Genomic DNA, 19,500 nt, shown 5'->3' on the forward strand with positions numbered 1-19,500 from the left:
GTGTTGGGAATGGTGAGAGGTGTTTTGCCAAGATCATTAATACATGAGCTGGAAGAAAAATGGGATGCTAGCAGGTCAGCTTTATCCTTGGCTAAAGTGACAACAGAACCATCTGGTTTGGACAGAGGTGGGAGCAGAGATGGGCAAAAGTTGCAGCCAATAGCTTTGGCAAGAGACCAGAATGTTCGGCTACCATTAGGGCAAGAAGCAAGTTTTCTACTCTTAGCTTGTTCAAACTCTAGTTTGGACTGATTAATAACTACTTTACAATTCTTGCGAGCTTTGGTGTAGGCAGAAAATGAAACTGGAGAATTAGAAACAAGCCAATTACGATATGCAATATTCTTCTCTTGAACAGCCTTAGCACATTTATTGGAAAACCAAGGTTTAGATAAAGGACGAGATTTTAAAGTGGAGTGTGGGATAAAGGATTCCATTCCTGCAAGAATAATTTCACTGACACGATCTGAGCAAACGTTGACATCAGAACTTTTGAAACAGTAATCCGACCAAGGAAAAGAAGAAAAGAAGTCTCGCAGGTCATCCCATTTTGCATTCTTGTAATGCCAAATAACACGAGGTTGGGAATAGCCATGAGATAAAGGTTCCATTGGAGAAGAGACAATCACCAAGTTGTGATCTGAAGTGCCTAAAGGACCTCTCACTTCGACCGTGTACTTAGAAGGGTTGTTTGTGAGAAAAAGATCAAGCATATTGGCTGTATGATTAGGATTGTCCGGTATTCTTGTAGGTAAATGAACAATCTGTGCTAGGTCATTAGTAATTGCAAAAGCCTCAGCATCTCGACCTGCTGGGTCGGTGTGACTAGAAAACGGAAGCCAGCTGGAGTTGTGAACATTAAAATCACCAAGGAAAATTACCTCACTGTTAGGAAAGTTGGACTGGAGAAAGTCAAGTTGCAACGAGAGGAAGTCAAAGAGCTCCAAGTGATTAGTGGAGTTGGGAGAATGGTAGAGACAACAGATGAATTTGACACAATGAGGTAGAGAGATTTTAAGCTAGAGGAGATCAAAGAGAGGAGATTCCAAATTGCAAAGTCTCTGACAGGGAATATCAGAACGGACATATTCACAAGTACCACCTTTGAGGCGAAAGGAATCATACAGCGAAAAATTTGGGCATCTGAGATGAGCAGTAGTTGAATCAACCGATAACTGAGATTCTGTCAGAAAAAGTACATGGGGTTTGGCAGACTGCAAGTGGAAATGGACATCGTTGAGATTAGAATTGAGACCACGTATATTTGTGAAATGAATTAGGAAGTCCTTGGGAGGTTTAGATCTTTTCGCAGATAAGCTTGCTCTATTACTTTGATAATTCATGGTGTATTCAATAGTAAGAAAAAGTGGGTGGGACATGCTGTATGAAGTAATGAAATTTTTGGATATGGCGTACATGTGGTAAGAATATACCCAGATCCTTGACATAACGTGGCCTCGACAATGCTCCCCGCATACACACTACTCGGACTCCCTCCAGTCACTATCTGGCAGAGTAGAGGTAGCAAGATTATACACTAGCTGATCCGGAAGCCTCCTAGAGAGTTACCAATAGGTTCGGTCCGGTGTACTAACTAGCGGCCGGCCTGCGAAAACCGTTTTAGAGCTGTACCCTCGAAATGTAAGGAATATTGGCTCTCGCCACGACGTTCATCATAACCTCAAAAGTCTTCAATCATACTGCATGATGGAAGAGATAGGGAAGGGTTGACCGGAACTTAGCTCTAGAGACTAAACATGGGTTCCACCACTTCAAGCCTCCAATAAGCAAAGTGGTGGTATTTCACCGGTTGATGAGAGTCATCTACCACCTAGTACTGCCTGGTGACATAGAGGGGCGGCGTTCCTCCATGTGGTGTGTGTGTGCCACACCTCAACCCCTGCTTACGTTGGTTCACACCTGGGTGGTCACCCACCATGTACTTGTGCATGGAGGTTATACCTAGGATTACTAACAGTCCCACCATCGTGAAGGTGCAATCAGAGGATTTGGCTGTCACAGACCGTCCGGACTTCGCCGAAATTGGGTCTACTTGACTTGAGTGTCACCCAAATATCAGTTCCATCAGCGTTTTAGACTCCCAGGTAGCAAGTACAGCTTGTCTGGCATATCTGAGAGAATGTCTGTGACAACCTCAAGGACAATAAATTTCATTTTATGCCCTATATGAGGTTTTTTTTTTATTCCAATTTTGACATTTTAGCACAGATGTAATAATGCGTTTAAAAAACTAGTCAGTGATTTATTTTTGTGCTTTGAGGAGTAATCCAAAGGTTTGGGGACTGACTGAATCTTGAAACTGTGGCATACTAGCAAGTTGCAATTAGTGCATGAATCACCCACTTATATGCAGTCATTCTGAATTAACAGTTTTGAATAGAAGGTTTTATGTCAAAATTTGCAGATGATGTAAAGATTGGCAGAGTTGTTAATGACCAGTGCCAAGTAGCCCTCCTTCAGGATGACTTGAACAGACTTCAAAGATGGTCAGAGAAGTGGCAGCTATCTTTTAATGTTGCTGAATGCAAGGTCTTACACTTGGGGAATAGCAACCCACAAATAAATTATAAAATTAGTGGGGTTGAATTAAAAAGAGTGGAGGAGGAAAGGGATCTGGGAGTTATATTACAGGCAGATATGAAGTTTTCTGAACAGTATAAATAGACACCCAGGAAAGCTCATGTTGTCCTATCAATGATTTATATAATGCTTTCCTGTAGAGATAGGGAGGTCATAATCCCACTGTATAAGGCAATTGTAAGACCACATTTGGAATACTGTGTTCAAGTATGGAGACCTCATCTGAAAAAAATTTCTTGAAAGGGTCCCAAGGTGGGCAGCTTGAATGGTGAGACTGGCAGAAGGACAGTGATATGAGGAAAGACTCCGATTATGTGTGCTACAGAGCTTGGCAACCAGGCATCTCAGAGGTGACCTGATTGAGGTATATAAGGTTCTGAGAGGGATTAGTAAAACGAATGAAGTTAACAGCTGCATTACAATTAACACTTATGTTCTAAAGATTTCCAGAACTAGGGGGTTATACATTCAAATTATAGGGCTTGAAGTTTAGATTAGATTGTAGGATGTTTTCTTTTAGCCAGCAAGTCATTGATAGCTGGAACAAGTTGCCCTCGCAACTTGTTCCAGGTAGTTGAGGCTAACAGTTTGAATAACTTCAAAGGTCAAGCTGGATACATAGCCGTGTAAGGAGGGAAGCATATAATTTGTTTTCTTATCTACTTGGTTGTTTTTTGTTTTTTTTTTTCCAGTGCAGCAAAAGCCTGTAGTTTCCTTGCACCATATGGTAAATACTATTGCTATTTTATTTGTTTTGTCACATTTTAAAATGAGGGAAATTATTGTCGAGCAGATTTGCATAAAATTTTCATTTCAAATTAGGGAAAGGTGCAACAGAAACTTACAAACTAAAGGTTATAATAATATATGCACCAACATTGAGCCATGATGATGAAGAAATGTACACTGAAATTGAGAGACTTATAGATGAACAGGAAACTTACTACATCATTATGATGGGGGACTTCAATGCTAAGGTTGGAAAGAGAGAAAACAGTGCAGAAAGGGAAATGGGAAATTTTGGAATTAATGAAAGAAGTGAAAGACTTGTGGAAATAGTGGAATCTCGAGGGATGTCAGTAAGGAACACTTTTTTAAAGAAAAGGGTAAACAGAAAGTGGACATGGAAGAGCCCAAATGGATTAGCAACTGATGAAATCGACTTCATCCTCACTAACAGAAGATATATTGTGAGCGATATTACCATCTTGAACAAGGTAAATGTTGGAAGTGATCACAGAATGGTAAGATGCACACTTGATATAGATGTAAGAAAAGAAAGGAAAAAACTTACTTGAATAAATAATACAAACGTTTTTGAGATAACAGAAGAGGAGAAAAAGCAGTATGTACTGGAGCTTAAGAACAAGTTTGAACTTCTGAAGACCTTTCAGGACCAAGATATCAATGAGGAATAAACAATTTTCTGAAAGTGATAAAACCTGAGAAACCTATAGGCAAAAAGAAATCAAAGAAAAAATTAGTCAAGAAACACTTGTCATGATGAACCAAAGGCAACAAATGAAGAGCAAGATAAACACTGACAAGGACAAAATTGACAAAATGTTATACTGAGTTATTCATAAGATCTAACACAAGAAAAGTGGAACAAGCATTAAGGAAAGACAAGATCACAACACATACAACATACCCGACTTAAATCAGCAGTCATGAGCAGTAATATAGAAAGACACATGGTGTACTTATAAATAGCAGAGAAGGCATAATTCAAATAGCAGATTTTCTCATTTTTCAGTTCCTTCATCGATACATCCGTAGCCAGGTGGACAGGGGTAGCGGTGCGTGGCGCACGCTTCTTGATTGGATGGGGGTTCGGGCCCGTGGCCACCGGGTGCGGAGGATGTGGGGGGGGGGTCGGGGAGTGGCCGTCGCGTATCCCTGGAGCGGTATGGCCTTGGTTGCTGGTGCTCCTAGAAACCAAACAACAAACAAACATTACCTTAATCCATTTTTTACTATGAAAATACAGTATAAACATTAGTATATAATATCGGTGTAGATACAGCATATCTACTCATCCGGCGCCTCCGTAGCCAGGTGGGCAGGAGCAGCAGTGTGTAGCACACACTTCTTGATCAGACCGGGGTTCGAGTCTGTGACCACGAAATACGGAGGATGCGGAAAGGTCAGGAAATGACCACCGCATATCCCCGGAGCAATATGGCCTTAGTTGCTAATGCTCCTAAAAACCAAAATAACAAATAACAACAAATAGCAGAAGAATACTATAAAGAATTATGCAAGGAGCGAGGAAATGATGTAAGTAATGGGGAAGATGGACCACAAGATAACAACACATACAACATATCCGATATCCTTCCTGATGAGGTAGAACATGCATTGAAGAAAATGAAGAATCAGAAAGCCCCACGTGAAGATGAAGTTACTGTAGACTTGTTAAAATTGGGAGGAAGAGTCATGACACAGAAACTGGTAAGTGGAATAATGCAATCATTTTGCTGCATGAGAAAGGAGATAAATCAGAAATTGGAAATTATAGACCAATTAGCTTGTTGTCCCACATCTACAAGTTGTTCACAAGGGTAATTACTAACAGATTAGAGAGAATACTTGACGAGAATCAACCGAAAGAGCAAGCTGGCTTTAGGACAGGATTCTCAACCATGGATCACCTTCACGTAATATCACAGCTAATGGAGAAAAGAAATGAATATAAAACACCATTATGCCTGGTATTTGTTGACTTTGAAAAGGCATTTGACTCCATACAGCATAAGGCAATGTTTCGAGCACTGGAAAGACAAGGCATAGACACCCCACATACATTAGGATTTTGAATAAAATATATGAGCACGCTACCTCCTTTATTAGACTAGACAAAGACAGTAGCAAATTTAAAATTGAGAAAGGAGTTCGACAAGGAGACACAATATCTCAGAAGTTGTTTACTGCTGCCCTTGAAGAATCTTTCAGAAGATTGGACTGGTCGCAGAAAGGAGTCAATGTGAATGGAGAGTACCTAAACCATTTACAATTTGCAGATGACATTGTGATCATAAGCCAATCCCAAAGAATTCGAGGAAAATCTTAATCAGTTATGCATAGTTAGTAAGGATTTCAGACTAAAGATGAATATGGCTAAAACAAAAAGTAATGACGAACAAGTATGCCACAAAAAGGAATATAATCATTGAGGGAGCAGTAATTGAATATGTGGGTTAATCTATCTGGGACAAGTCATTAGCTGTAATAATGATAAATGACTGGAAGTCAAGAGAAGAATAAATTTCGGATGGATAGCATTCAGGAATATAGTCACGTACTGAGGAGCAATATCCCAATTTGTCTGAAACGTAAAATAATGAACCAATGTATACTCCCCATCATGACTTATGGAAGTGAAACTTGGGCACTCATCAAAAGAATGGAAGAGAAGCTGAAAACTACACAGCAAAGAATGGAACAAATTATATTAGGAATCAGACTGTTGGATAAGAAGAGAAACATGTGGATTAGGCAGCAAACACAAATAAAGGACATTCTAATCAAAACTAAGAACCGAAATGGTCTCGGGCAGGACGCAGCTCGAAGACATGATGGCAGATGGACTAAGAAAATAACAGAATGGTATCCAAGAGGAGCTAAAAAAAAACCTGGAAGACAACAACCAAGATGAACAAATGAAATTCACGAGTTTGTGGGTAGTAAATGGATGGCCATTGCACAAAACAGAAGGAACTGGAAAGTTGCTGGAGAGGTCTTCATCCTGCATTGGATTGAAAATGGCTGATGATGATGACACAACAGAAACTCACAAAATGAAATATTAAAAGCAGGTTTTGGAGAAGACTCTATGTGCATTTGAAGACTTTTCAGTGGTTTGCGAAGTTTAAGGATGTCTACTTGTCTGGTGAAGATGGCCTGCACACTGGTTGCCCGTCAACTTCAAAAACTAATTATTCAATTGCTCATGTTTGCGATTTCGATATTTAACTATCTGTGAAGTTGCCATTGAAATTGCTATTTCTTATGGGATATATAGCAGTCAAATTTAACACAATTTGCACAATTTGAGAATGCAACGCATTTCAGTCAAGATTGTGTGTCTTGTCCCCATTGATGATTACAGAAAGTGGCAAGTTCTTGAATGCCAGGATCTTTGTCAGTGGGTTGATGAAGATCTGATCTGATGCTGATTGAAAAAAACAGTGTAGACTGTTTTAGTAGTAGTGGCACATGATGCAAGAAAGCAAGTGTAGGAGCTTATGCAGCATCAGCCAAAAAAAAAAAAAAAAAAAAATCACACCATTCCCTCCAAATGCCTGTCCAGTTCCTCCTTAAATTTATTTAACCTATCAACTTCCACAACGACAGATGGAAGTTTGTTCCAGCAATTAACCACCCGCTGGCTAAAGGCAAATTTCCGCACATCTATTCTACATCTGTCCTTTCTTAATTTGAACTTATGTCCCCGTAGGTTCGCAATCTGAACAAGTGGAAGGATCCCATCAGAATTCAGCGTGCTCAACCCATTCAAGGCCTTATAGACCTCAATCAGATCACCGTGCAGGTGCCTAGTCTCCAGCCACTGCAATTTGCAGAACTTAAGCCTCTCTTTGTAAGAGAATCCCTTCATTCCCCTCACCAATCGTGTTGCTCTTCTCTGTACACGCTCAAGCAAATCTACATCCTTCCTAAAATGAGGCCTCCAGACCTGTACGCAGTACTCAAGGCGTGGCCTGACCATTGCCTTATACAGAGGGACAATCACCTCCTTTTCCCTGCTAGCAAAATTCCTATATATCATTGACAAAACCCCCATGACCCGCCCTAGCAGCCTGTCTGCACTGCTCAGAAAACTTCATATCTGACTGCACAAACTTTCATTTTCTACCACCTTAAGTGTAGTACCACACAGTTGGTACGTTTCTCTGGGGTTACTTCTACCCATATGCAGTACTTTGCATTTGTCAAGGTTGAACTTCAGTTGCCACTTCTTAGCCCATCTGCCCAAATTATCTAGATCCTGTTGCAGTAGCACACTGCCATTACTGTCATTAACAACCCTGCCAACCTTTGTGTCATCTGCGAACTTCGACATTAAGCCTGATATACCTTCATCAATATCATTGATAAATACACAAAACAACAGTGGACCCAACACCGAACCCTGTGGGACTCCACTAATAACATTAGTCCACGAAGAGCAGCACCCATTGATTACCACCCTCTGTCTTCTCCCACTTAACCATCCTTTTATCCATTGTAGCAACTTACCCATAATACCATTCTGCTCCAATTTGTACAGTAGTCTTCCATGCGCAACAGTGTCAAAAGCTTTCCTGAAATCCAAGTATATGATATCAAAATTATTTTTTGCATCCAGTTCCTTTGTGACCACATCATAATAACCAATCAAATTTGTCAGACAAGACTTTCCCTTAACAAACCCATGCTGTGTTTGAATTATTGCTGCAGTCTTGTCTAGATGATCCTGCAATGCATCTTTAACCAGTGACTCCATTATTTTACCCAGAACAGAAGTTAAACTAACTGGTCTGTAATTACTCGTGTCACCCTTCGATCCACCTTTGTGAATTGGGGACACATTTGCACATCTCCAGTCCGTGGGAACCTCCCCTGAGTCCAAGGATGCTCTCATAATTATGGCTAAGGGTTTGCTTAGTTGCTTTGCCGCCTCCTTTAAAATAATTGGATAGATCCCATCCACCCCAGGTACCTTTCTTATGTTTAACTTCAACAATTTCTCCTCTACTTTGCTCTCAGTTATTACAAAATCATTAAGCACACTGCTACAATTTGATAACCTTCTTCCATTTTCAAACTGTAATAATTCCTCACGTGTGAATGTAGATGCAAAATACTCATTCAGTTTGTTTTCTATCTGAGCAGGATCATCAACAGTCGAACCATCGATGTCAAGTGGACCAATAAGATTCATCCCCTTCATTTTAGAGTTTATATAAGTAAAGAAATCCTTGCTGTTTTTCTTAGCATCTTTTGCCAAAGATTTCTCGTAATCCGCCTTCGCCTGCCGAACCTCCTTTGTGACCTGATTACAGACTAGCTTATATCTGCCACAGGCTTCTGTGTCACCTGATAATTTATATGCATCCCATGCATTTTTCTTCTCTGTCACGAGTCTCATTAGTTCATTTGATAACCATTTAGGCCTAAACCTTGAACGATATTTCTTAATCGGTATATAAAGTCTAGTAGCTTCCACGGTTAATCCCTTGAATGCTTCCTACTTAGAATTTACTGTTTGTAACATCGTCAGTTGATCCCACTGTACAGAATTTAAAAACTGTCTGAGAGCACTGTACTCCCCTTTACGGAAGCAAAAACCCTTTCCTCTACCCCTGACGGTAGTTACCTCTTTGAGTAAATCCCACTTCAGCACACTGTGATCACTGCCACCTAGGGGTTCCTTTATCTGCAAATTCTTAATACACGAATGATCACTGCTGATAACCAGATCAAGAGTGTTACTTTCTCTGTTGCCTCTCGAACATGCTGCTGCAGAAAACAATCATCCAATAAATCCACAAAAGTCTGACTAGTGTGTGAGTGACCAACCCACAAGTTCCAGTCAATATCTGGGAAGTTAAAATCCTCCATTATAAGACATTCTGATTTACTGGCCCACTCTATTTCTCTGTACAATTGTTCATTGTACTCATTCAAGTCATTAGGCCTATAACACACTCCTACTCTTATTTTTCCTTTCGCAGTGCTTATCTCACACCAAACTGACTCACCAGAGTCAGTTTTTTCCATTATTAGTGGTGATGAATCATGGGTGTATACTATGACCCAGAAACAAAGTCCCAGTCTTCTCACTGAAAGATTGTCTTCTCCAAGACATTCTCAATCAAATCTTAAGATCATGTGTATAATAGTTTTTTGACTCACAAGGATTGTTCATTATGAATTTTTCCTGCATGGTCAAACAATGAACTAAGAATACCACAAATCATTATAGAACTGTGATTATGCGATCACATTCATTACAGTGCTTCTGCACATTCAGCATTTTCCATCTGCCATTATCACCAAATTTAAAAATTACACTTTATGATTTTTTTTCACTAAAAAAATTTCACTGAAAAGAGATTTTACTAAAAATTTGCTTGATGGTAAATAGCATGATGTTTATTCACTCCTACACTAGCCAAACACAGATTGTGACAAACTGAACACTTGAAATGCAACGCTGTCACTTCCTATAGTTACATAATATCCTCCACTAGCACCTTTGCACAATTACAACAACAATGATTATTACTTGATAGCACTGTATTTAATATAAATAATGTTTTACTTTTAAAATGAACATCCTGTACTTTTTTTAAGCACACTTCTAAAAGGAAGATCTGATTTGAATATATCAAATGTTATATTAATGTTATTTGTGTGCTCTAATTAAGCATAAAGCAAACCTTTAATTCAAAAACAGTTAACTTTTTTTTTTAAATATAATTTAGGTTGAAAAACTAATAAAGAGCTGATGTAAAGTGAACATGCAAGACATTCAAAAGAGTTGTTTAAGAGCACAAGCACGTCTAGACAGTAAATGGCTAAAAACTGATTTGCAGGTAAAATACATTATTAATAATGATCTCATTATAAAAAAAGAATTTTAAAATTGACTGGATTTTGGACAATTTTGGTTTCTGGACAGCCTGATTTTGGACATTGTCTGTATTATATTAATCATTGCTTTTCACTTTATGCAAACTTGTTAAGTTACTGATAAATCTTTGTTTTTCTCACTATTTATAAATATTCCATTACTAGTCCTCATTATTTTATATGTATTTTATTTTGATTTATTGTTTTAGGTTATAGTATTTGTTATTTTTAGCTGTGGATTGTTATAATATTTTAAATTATTTTTTATTCAATTTTGTGTAACAATATATGTGAGTGCCATATTGGAATTTTATGTAATTCTTATACAATAAATATTCCAATTTATATTAAAAAAATTTCCTGTACCAAAAACAAGAAATTTTTTATTAAATAAAGGAAGAAATTTAGATTATTATAAATCAGAGTTATTATAATTAATCATGAGAGAAAATGTTACATGTTCCAATAGCCATGCTTAAAAGTTGGTATGAAGTGGGATTGCCTCTGTTAACTGTACAGGTCTCACATTACTGTATCATGCCCAGTATGAAGCTGGCTACTAAGAGCCAGGTGGAAAATCCTTTCAGGGCAGAAAATTTATACTCATGGATATTCCTTGAAAGTGGCTCCTTAAGGAATCTCATATATGTTTAATGAAATTTAGGTTACCTTATCATGCTGGTTTTTTCGATGTCTTTATTGGGGTACTCCTACATTAGCCAAACTCTAGAGAGACAAGTCATTCATAAATAGTGAAATGAAACTGGTGGTGTCTTTAAAAAGTTACATGTTAGGCTCGAATTTTTTTTCCTTAACTTCTGGGCAGTTAGGGAAAAGATGATGCAGCTTTAGATCCTTACACCACTGAAGCTGCCCCTTCCTTGATGTTGAAGCATGATGAGGATCTGTAAATAATGAGTTTGATCTGTAAATAAGAACACATGTATGATTTCTTATTTACAGATCAAACAATGCCTGGAATTTGACCACAAAGCTGAATTAAAATTAAAGAATGTACTTTCACATGATGTTGATGACATGAAAGTACATTCTTGTGAGTTGAGGTGAGTGGAACTTGGCTCATTCTCATCAAGCCTTTGATATACTGTTATTTCAAACTTGTCTTCCTCTGACCAGAGATAGGCAGTGGGATGTAATTCTGTGAGCACCTTGGGTTTCAGTCATTTCTGAATTGTGTTGCTTTGTTCTCATTCCCTTGCAATGATTCCCATCCCTTAGAACTATTTTTATGGAGTCAGCACCAAATTTCCTGTCACATTTAACCATCTTGATACCTTATTTGCTTCAGGGTATTATACAACCTTTTAGTATAGAGAAATCTTCTAAATTAAAGTTTAACTTGCATATTACTGCTACTGATAAAATAATTTTCTTGTATGTCCAATTTTTTTGTAATAATGTAAGTGATATTTGTTATTTTTTTTCTGATATTTTTCAAGTGTATTTAACACCAGTGCTTTATATACTCAGTGATCATTGAACTGTGACCACCCCATCTGTAATGGACTATGCTGCATAGCTTGCAGTATGGAAATCCAAACAGCTTCTTATGCTAGAGCAGTGGTAAGTCTTATGCAAGTCAAAGTGATAAAGTAGCAGTTATGTGACATAGTAAAGATATCACAGCGTTTCAAAAGGGCATCATATTGGGAACTCGTGCATCACCTGTTCCATATCACAAATGGCACACCAATTGCTCACAACCTCACTGTGGTTAAGGTGTACAAAGAATGGTTTTGAATGGGTCAAACCACCTTCTACTCACCAACAGAACTGTAAAGGATTACACAAGATGGATGTTCATGGTGAGAAAGGGGGCAGCACATTGTACAGGCTTAATGGTAGTGAGTTGTCATTAAGCCTGTACAATTCCTCATATTCTATTGCAGTGTCAACTGTGTGACAGTTGACATTGCAATAGAATATGAGGAATGCAAGAACAATATCCCAAGTGACAATGCACGCACACCCAGATGCATGGGGTTCCACATCAGATGACCCAAGAGACACCCTTCCTCATTGCTAATCATCGTCAATGGTGAATGCTGTGTTGTCAATAACATGCTGGTTGGACACTGGAGGAACTGAAGTGAGTGTGCTGGTTGAATAAGTCCAAATACCTGCCGCAGCACGCCAACAGATAGATGCCTTCATATGTGGTGCAAGCAACATGATTCCATGGTCCCATTGTGCATGGTGCTTTGTGGAGATGGAGGGAACCCCCGGTGCCGTCAGACAACTGACATACTGTGCATGGTGTCCACTATCCAGGCAGGTGGCAGTTGTTTAACCATATCCCCGTCCGCTGGGGTACGTACCAGCCCCAACTGGGTTCAGCAAGTTAATTCTATAATTTTTACTCTAATTACAGAGCTGAAACTCGCTATAGTTGGAGCCAGAACTGTTTTCTTGAATTTTCCCACTTAAATTTTCAAAACCTTCTATTGAATTTCACGCAAATGACAAAAATGTGACATCAAGTATGCAATTTTTTAGGCCTTTTCAATTAATTTTTTTACCCCCGCCCTAACCGGCCTAGAGCTTATGAAACCCGACACTTGATTCGTTTCTTGGTGTAAAGCGCGCGAATTTCTTTTTACGGAGAGGAGCAGTTCTGATAAACAACTCCGCGTGAATACGAGCGAAGCGTGGGAGGTTATATATCACGTTACCAATACAAATACATCGAGACGGTAAGGGAGAAGTGTAAATAAACAAAAGACGAACAGGAGCTACTGTTTTTGACATAAGAAGCAATAAAGCCATACAGTACCAATAACAGTTTGTGGAAGGTGAACAGATCGTATATCCTATCTTCAACGTGTATTGCTCCTACGAACAGAAGATCAAGGAAATTCATCTGTTGGAAACGGGAAAAACTGGTGTAAAACTGATATTTCACTGCATTATACTGATATATCACAGATAACACTGCAATGCGCATTTGATAAAAAAAAAAAAAAGTTCGCTTTATTGTAATTGTTTTTAGTAAACAATATCAGAACAGCAGTTTCCATCTTCTAACCAAATTTCGAGAAAATATTTCCACCCATAGCTGCGTTATAAACTTCTAAACTTCGAAACTGGTGCATCAAAAGAAAGAAAAACAAAATCATCCGCTATGAATTTCTTTCTTTCTTGAAATGTGTATTGTTCATATTTGTGAACTGCAATATTTGTAACAATACAAAGCTAACAGATTACAACTAACGGCTGCTCAAAAAGTATCGTTAGAAGATATTTGCTTGTTACGCTTTGATGTCATAATGTTAGAAAGTAAAAATGCGAAATATTGTTCTCTAAAACAATTGCAGTTTCGGCATCCTAGGATGAAGCTGACTTAGAGCTGCAATGCTGTTTTTTTTATTATTATTTATTTTCTTTATTTTTTGTTTTTGTATGGGCGGCTCCTAGAACAAAAGTTCATCTCGGCCTCGTTGCTCTGTTCAGTTTTTACGCATTGTTAGGGTAGGCCATTGTGTGTCGTGAAAAAAAAAAAAAAATCATCCCGCTTAGGAATATCCCATGTTGGATGAAGACAGATGAAAAGAAAGGCAAGAGAGAGAGAAAAAAATTTTTTCATCCCGCACTGGAGAAAGTGACAGGAAAGAAAAACTGTTTGTGAGCTTATGTGTGTGTTCTGTATTGTGATGTTGTATTTGGGCATTCTGGCTACCTGGAAGCAGCGATCACCTGGATGACTGCCTCCAGGTACTCGTCCCTAGCAGGAGGGCAAGATCTCCCCTACTAACTGCACGCCCTCCTCCCTGGGGAACTACTAGTAGTAGTAGTAGTAGTGGCATGTGATGCAAGAAAGCAAGTGTATGAGCTTATGCAGCATCAGCCAAAAAAAAAAGTTCCCAGGGAGGAAAGAAAATCTTGTATAAGATAAAGAGAGGGAAGGAGAAAAGAGGAGAAGCACTATCCCGGCCCAGGGAAGCCCCAATCCAGGATGGATTGCTAGAATAACACAAGAAAAAAAAAAAAAAAAAAAAAATAATGTAATAAAATAAAATAAATAAATAATAATAAATAAAATAAATGAAAGTTAGCGCTCTAGACCTTTGACAATCTCTTGGCCTTCTGCCCACCAAAAGGGTATTTTTTATTTTTCTCTCTCTCTCTCTCTCTCTTTCTCTCCAGGGTCGGACTAGAAAGGGTGGACTCCCTCCCCTAAGGAGTTTTTTCCCCTCAAGTGAAAGAAGGGAATTGGAAATTTCATGAAAATGAACCCTGTTTTTCTTCATTCGGTGAACGGCTACTCTGTTAGCGCAAGAGAAGTGAAATTACATTTGCAGCTCAGAATGGAATTCAAACATTGAAACACATGACATTTTATGTTGAATTTTTCGGGCGTTGTGTGATAATGAAAATTCAATTTTTCTCTGGAAATTTTTTGATGATATCAAATGCATATCAAGGAAATATTGAAGTATTCAATAACAATTACTTACAATTTCCCAATCCCTCACTACGAGTAACGGATTGTTCTCACAATCTGTTACTAGCTGCGCATTTTTTTTTTTTTTTCGTTTGTACACCAGTGAGATGCATGTGAAGTTCCTTCGATATCAGTTTTCGAAGTTTATAACGCAGCTACGAATAGAAATACTTTCTTGAAATTTCGTAAGAAGATCAAATATACATCCATGAAACTGCTGTTCCGATTTAGTCTTCTAGAAACAATTACAATAAAGCGAACTTTTTTTTTTTTATGAAATGCGCATTGTAGCGATCAGTTTTACGACAGTTTTTTTCTTTCTGCTTCCAGTAGATGAATTTCCTTGATTTGTTTTTTTAGTAGATAATACATATTGAAGAAAGGAAATGCAATATTTTAGTTTTTCAAAACCAATTCGTTGCAATTCTTTCATACAACAATTACGAAAAGCAATAAAGCTACTGTTCTGAGTGAGCCATGCAAATTAGTGTTCGCAAGTAATGATGCTCAACTGTTTGTTTTCCACGAAAGTTGTTTACAGTTTCATTTTCTCCTTGGATCACCTTGGTAATGCTAATGACGTAAGCTTGACCAGTCAATTATCTCTCTGCGTGCGTTGATTCGTTTTAGCCAGAGGCGCTGAGCTGACGCGCGAATTTTGAACTAATGAAGTAACGCATTTTATTTTCAAAGCTTGGATCTTGTTTTGCCGACATCAAAATTTAATAAATTGAAATGTGATCGTACATTTTTGCTGTTTTAGAGTGAATTAATAGTTTTTGCTGAGCGCTAAAGGTAGGAAATCAAAGAATATACTTCTGTTTATGTATATTGAGAGTTTCAATTTGGAAAATTGAGTAGAAATTATGAAAATTATTAGTTTTCTTCGGGGGGAGCAACTTTCGAGTTAGGGTTAAAAATTAGACAAAAACAGGGCGGACCAGGCTCGGGTTAATGTGAGGCATGTTTTATTGGCAAGAACCAGGATCTCTGGTGTGTATAGACCAGTGTTTCACTGGGGAGGTCTACTGACAGCTCTGAGGAGACTGTATGCACTCTGCCACATTGCATTTTTTTTTGTGCAGAAACAGGATCTTCCAAGACAGTAATGCGTTGTGTCATCAGGCCCACACTGTGTGAATGGTTTGAGGAACACTGAAGATATCACCCATCTTGATTGGTCTTCAAATTTGTTTTACCTCAATCCCATTGAACACCTGTGAGATGTTTTGGAATGGAAGTGAGGCATATGGACATGCAACTGTCATCTGTTCCAACACCTTTGAAAGCCTTGCAGGAAGCATGCAGATCCCTATCGACATCTTCAGATATCTAGTGGAGTCAACACCTAGGTGAGTAGTAGCTGTTATCTGTGCGAATGGTGGCACAACACAGTATTAGGTAGGTGGTCGTAATTCAGTGATTATTGAGTGTATGTTGTTGTAACCTCATAATACAAAGTTATTGCATTTGTTTGCTGTTAACTGCAAGTGAATTGCTTCCTCTGTTTGGTTTAGAAATACCAGTTTCAATTTCTGTGTGACACAAACATTTCCTATAGATAAATTTTTTAGTGATGCAGTTTCTTTAGCACTGCTGGAAATAGTTATAGTAATATAATAGTTATAGTTTAGTTATAGCTACTTTCTTCTGAAATTAAAATAGTATTCACAAGCTTCCCTTTGTTTGAATACAGTCCAAGTTTCTATGTGGTAATGAGATTTACTATTACTCATGCAAAATATTGTAAATGCTAATTTACAGATTAGCAATTATTTTAAATATGATCATTTATTGTGATAATTTTATTGCATCTTATTTCATTTTATTCATTTGAGTTCTTAATGTTATGTGTGTGCATTCCACTGAATTCATTATAAATCGGTATGTACTTTTTTTATACTTTTTAACAGAAGATATTTACTTTTGATGGCCTTTCTTGTTTATGGAATGAACTTATCAAAGATGGAGAATTGATACTCTTTACATCAGATGATCAAGCACAAATAATCTCCAAGAAAGGTGTGTATGCCTTGAAGCTTTATAGTTATCAAATAAGGTATTAGCAGTTATTAGGCAATATAAAATCTTGTTTCAGTGAATACTATTTTAATCAAAATTTCACTGTGTTATGGATGACTTTCCTTATTATTACTGCTTTTTAAGTCTCATTTGAACAGAATTAATCCATCCATGTATTGGGTGGACTCTGAAATGTATGTGAACATCATAAATAGTTGCAGAAACAAATAAACACTACTTTGGTTTTATCGGTCTTGTCAAAAACTCATTATCTAGATTGCTGGAACACTGTGTTGAGTGCACTTCATGTTTTTTAAATATAGTTAAGGAATTAGTGCTGGGTAAAAAGGGTTTTTTTGCTGATGCTAGTCATTGGAGTCGAATAATTACAGAAAAGTGAAATTGAATCATCAATTACTGTGAAATAATTGTTATTCAACAAAGTAGCAGAGGCTAGTGAGTGAATAATTTAATTGAATCAGCGATTTGAGTCTTTGAATGTCCAAGAGTTTCAATATTCAATGTTTCTGAAGGAAATGACAAGTAACTTTTTGAAATTGAATGATTCTGTCTAGTGAATAAATGAAATTATTGGGGAGGTGGGAAACTTGTGGTATTTTTTGGTTTGGGTATTAGGTAAATAACTTATATTATATATATAAGTATAATAAGTATATTACTGGCTTCCTCTGCACATAAGTGCACAACACAGAGAATACAGAGTATGCTTGCACCACTGAAGCAAAATTTAATGAAAATTATTGAATTATTTTATTGTTTCTGAAAGAGTTAAATGATTCAGTGATTAAACCATCATTTCTGAGTGCATTCTATTTATTCTGAATTATTTTCTCATTACTTAGTATATCAACAGAATGATCGTTTGGTAATGCACTTGACTGCTCCCATTGCTATCATTAGTCTCTGTATATGTACTTTTAGTCTTGGGCTGTTGTTGGGACTTTGTGCTTAGAGTGTACATACTTTTTGTTGTACCCTTGGGAAACTATTTGCTATTCCCAAGGGTGAATCCAGCCTTCGTGTTTAGGGGGGTAACAGTATAGGAAAATAAAACATCTAAAAATATTTTCACAAATATTTTTAATATTATTAAAAATGGTATATAAATATATTATTATTATAAATGGGGATAGTGAATTATTGCCATTATCTCTCCCCTACTCTGACCACAGATAATCCGTTGCTTATTTCAATGTATCGATTGCACATTTTATTTCAGTATTTTTTTAGATTGAAATTGAGAAAAATTATAACGAAATTGAGAAACATGATCTCTGTGATTTGATTGAATGTTAATTTTATTTATTTAATTTTTTTTATTGTTCATACAATACAGGAAAATTCCCAATTTTTTTATTTTATTTCCTCATGCATTAGAGTTAATGCATGGAGAAATAAAAGAACAAAACCTTGTAATTAATTAATTAAATTACACATTAAATTGTGAAGATATAAAAATACAGTGCATAGACAGTAAATATATACAGTGCATAGACAGTAAATATATACAGTACAGTAAAAGGTTAAAGAGGACAAACAATGAAAATTGCTATAACAAGTACATGCGACATTTCAGGTGCATTAGCAAATACAGGTAGTTCCTGCTTTACAAGTTTTCGCTTTATGAGTTCCCTGGTTTACAAGTTTTTTTTTTTTTCAAGTATCAACAAAATTGAAAATATGAACATTAATTGGAAAAAATGAATGTTAAACATTCAAAAATATTGCATTTCAAACAATGTGCATAGCTATACAATACAGTATACCCTGCTTTACAATATTAATCCATTCCAGAGACACCATGTTGCAAAAAAGTTGAGTTAGGGTTAAATTTGAAAGTGTCTGCAATTCTGCCCAGACACGATAGGAGGGAGTACATGATGAGAGCCTTGTCAATCAATTCGGCCCTGGAGGGAATGTGCAAGGCTCAAGGGGTAGAATTTTTTTCAGCGTGGTCTGCGTTTGTTAACAGGAGAGACTGCTTCTACAGGGATGGAATACACTTAAATAGAAAGTGTATAAATAGAAAAGTGTGCAAGAATATTTGCTGATACTATTGAGGCAGCGTTAGGTGGGTCAGAAAACTGCTAGCTTGGGGGGGGGGATTCACAGACTAAAAGGTTAAAAGTAGCTGCAGGCAGAGGTGAAGGTGATTGTTGCACTACTTCTATTAGAATAAGCAGCAGCCTGGAGCGAGGGATGCTGGGGATTTCAGGGACTGATGGCAGTCATTGTGAAACAGGTGGGTATATGGAATGTGTTAGGGTAACTAAGAATAAGAATACGTGCATGTATCTTGCATGTATATCAATGCTAGAAGTATGGTAAATAAATTTGATGAATTTGAAGTGTTGGTCAAGACATCAAAGGCAGATATTGTTGGGATATCAGTGACGTGATGTCACCGATATTAGGAATGCAGAATTGGAATTTGGGGAGTACAATGTATACAGAAAGGATAGACAGGATAGGAAGGGAGGAGGTGTTATGCTGTTAATTAAGAAAAACAAAATCAAAAGAAGTGCATCCAGTTGATACAGATGAAGAGTGCATTGATGAGTCAGTTTGGTGTGACATAAGCACTGCGAAAGCAAAAATAATAGTAGGAGTGTTATAGCCCTAATGACTCGAATGAGTACAATGAACAATTGTACAGAGAAATAGAGTGGGCTAGTATATCAGAATGTCTTATAATGGGGGATTTTAACTTCCCAGATATTGACTAGAACTTGTGGTTCTAGTCACTTGCACTCTAG

At 37.4% G+C, this 19,500-nt stretch overlaps 1 protein-coding gene across 1 annotated transcript in view; it reads left to right on the forward strand.

Moving 5' to 3' along the window:
- HERC2 (E3 ubiquitin-protein ligase HERC2) overlaps positions 1–19,500 on the forward strand; it is a 971,627-nt gene that overhangs the window by 14,044 nt on the left and 938,083 nt on the right. Inside the window, exons 2-3 of the mRNA XM_090372402.1 lie at positions 10,092–10,202; positions 16,615–16,723. Coding sequence (XP_090228528.1) covers positions 10,128–10,202; positions 16,615–16,723 — 184 coding nt within the window. The 5' untranslated portion in view covers positions 10,092–10,127. The remainder of the gene's footprint in view (positions 1–10,091; positions 10,203–16,614; positions 16,724–19,500) is intronic.

The sequence above is a fragment of the Mastigoproctus giganteus genome, chromosome 1 (assembly GCF_048544385.1).
Source record: "Mastigoproctus giganteus isolate SK-2022 chromosome 1, ASM4854438v1, whole genome shotgun sequence".
NCBI classification, from domain to species: Eukaryota; Metazoa; Arthropoda; class Arachnida; order Uropygi; family Thelyphonidae; genus Mastigoproctus; species Mastigoproctus giganteus.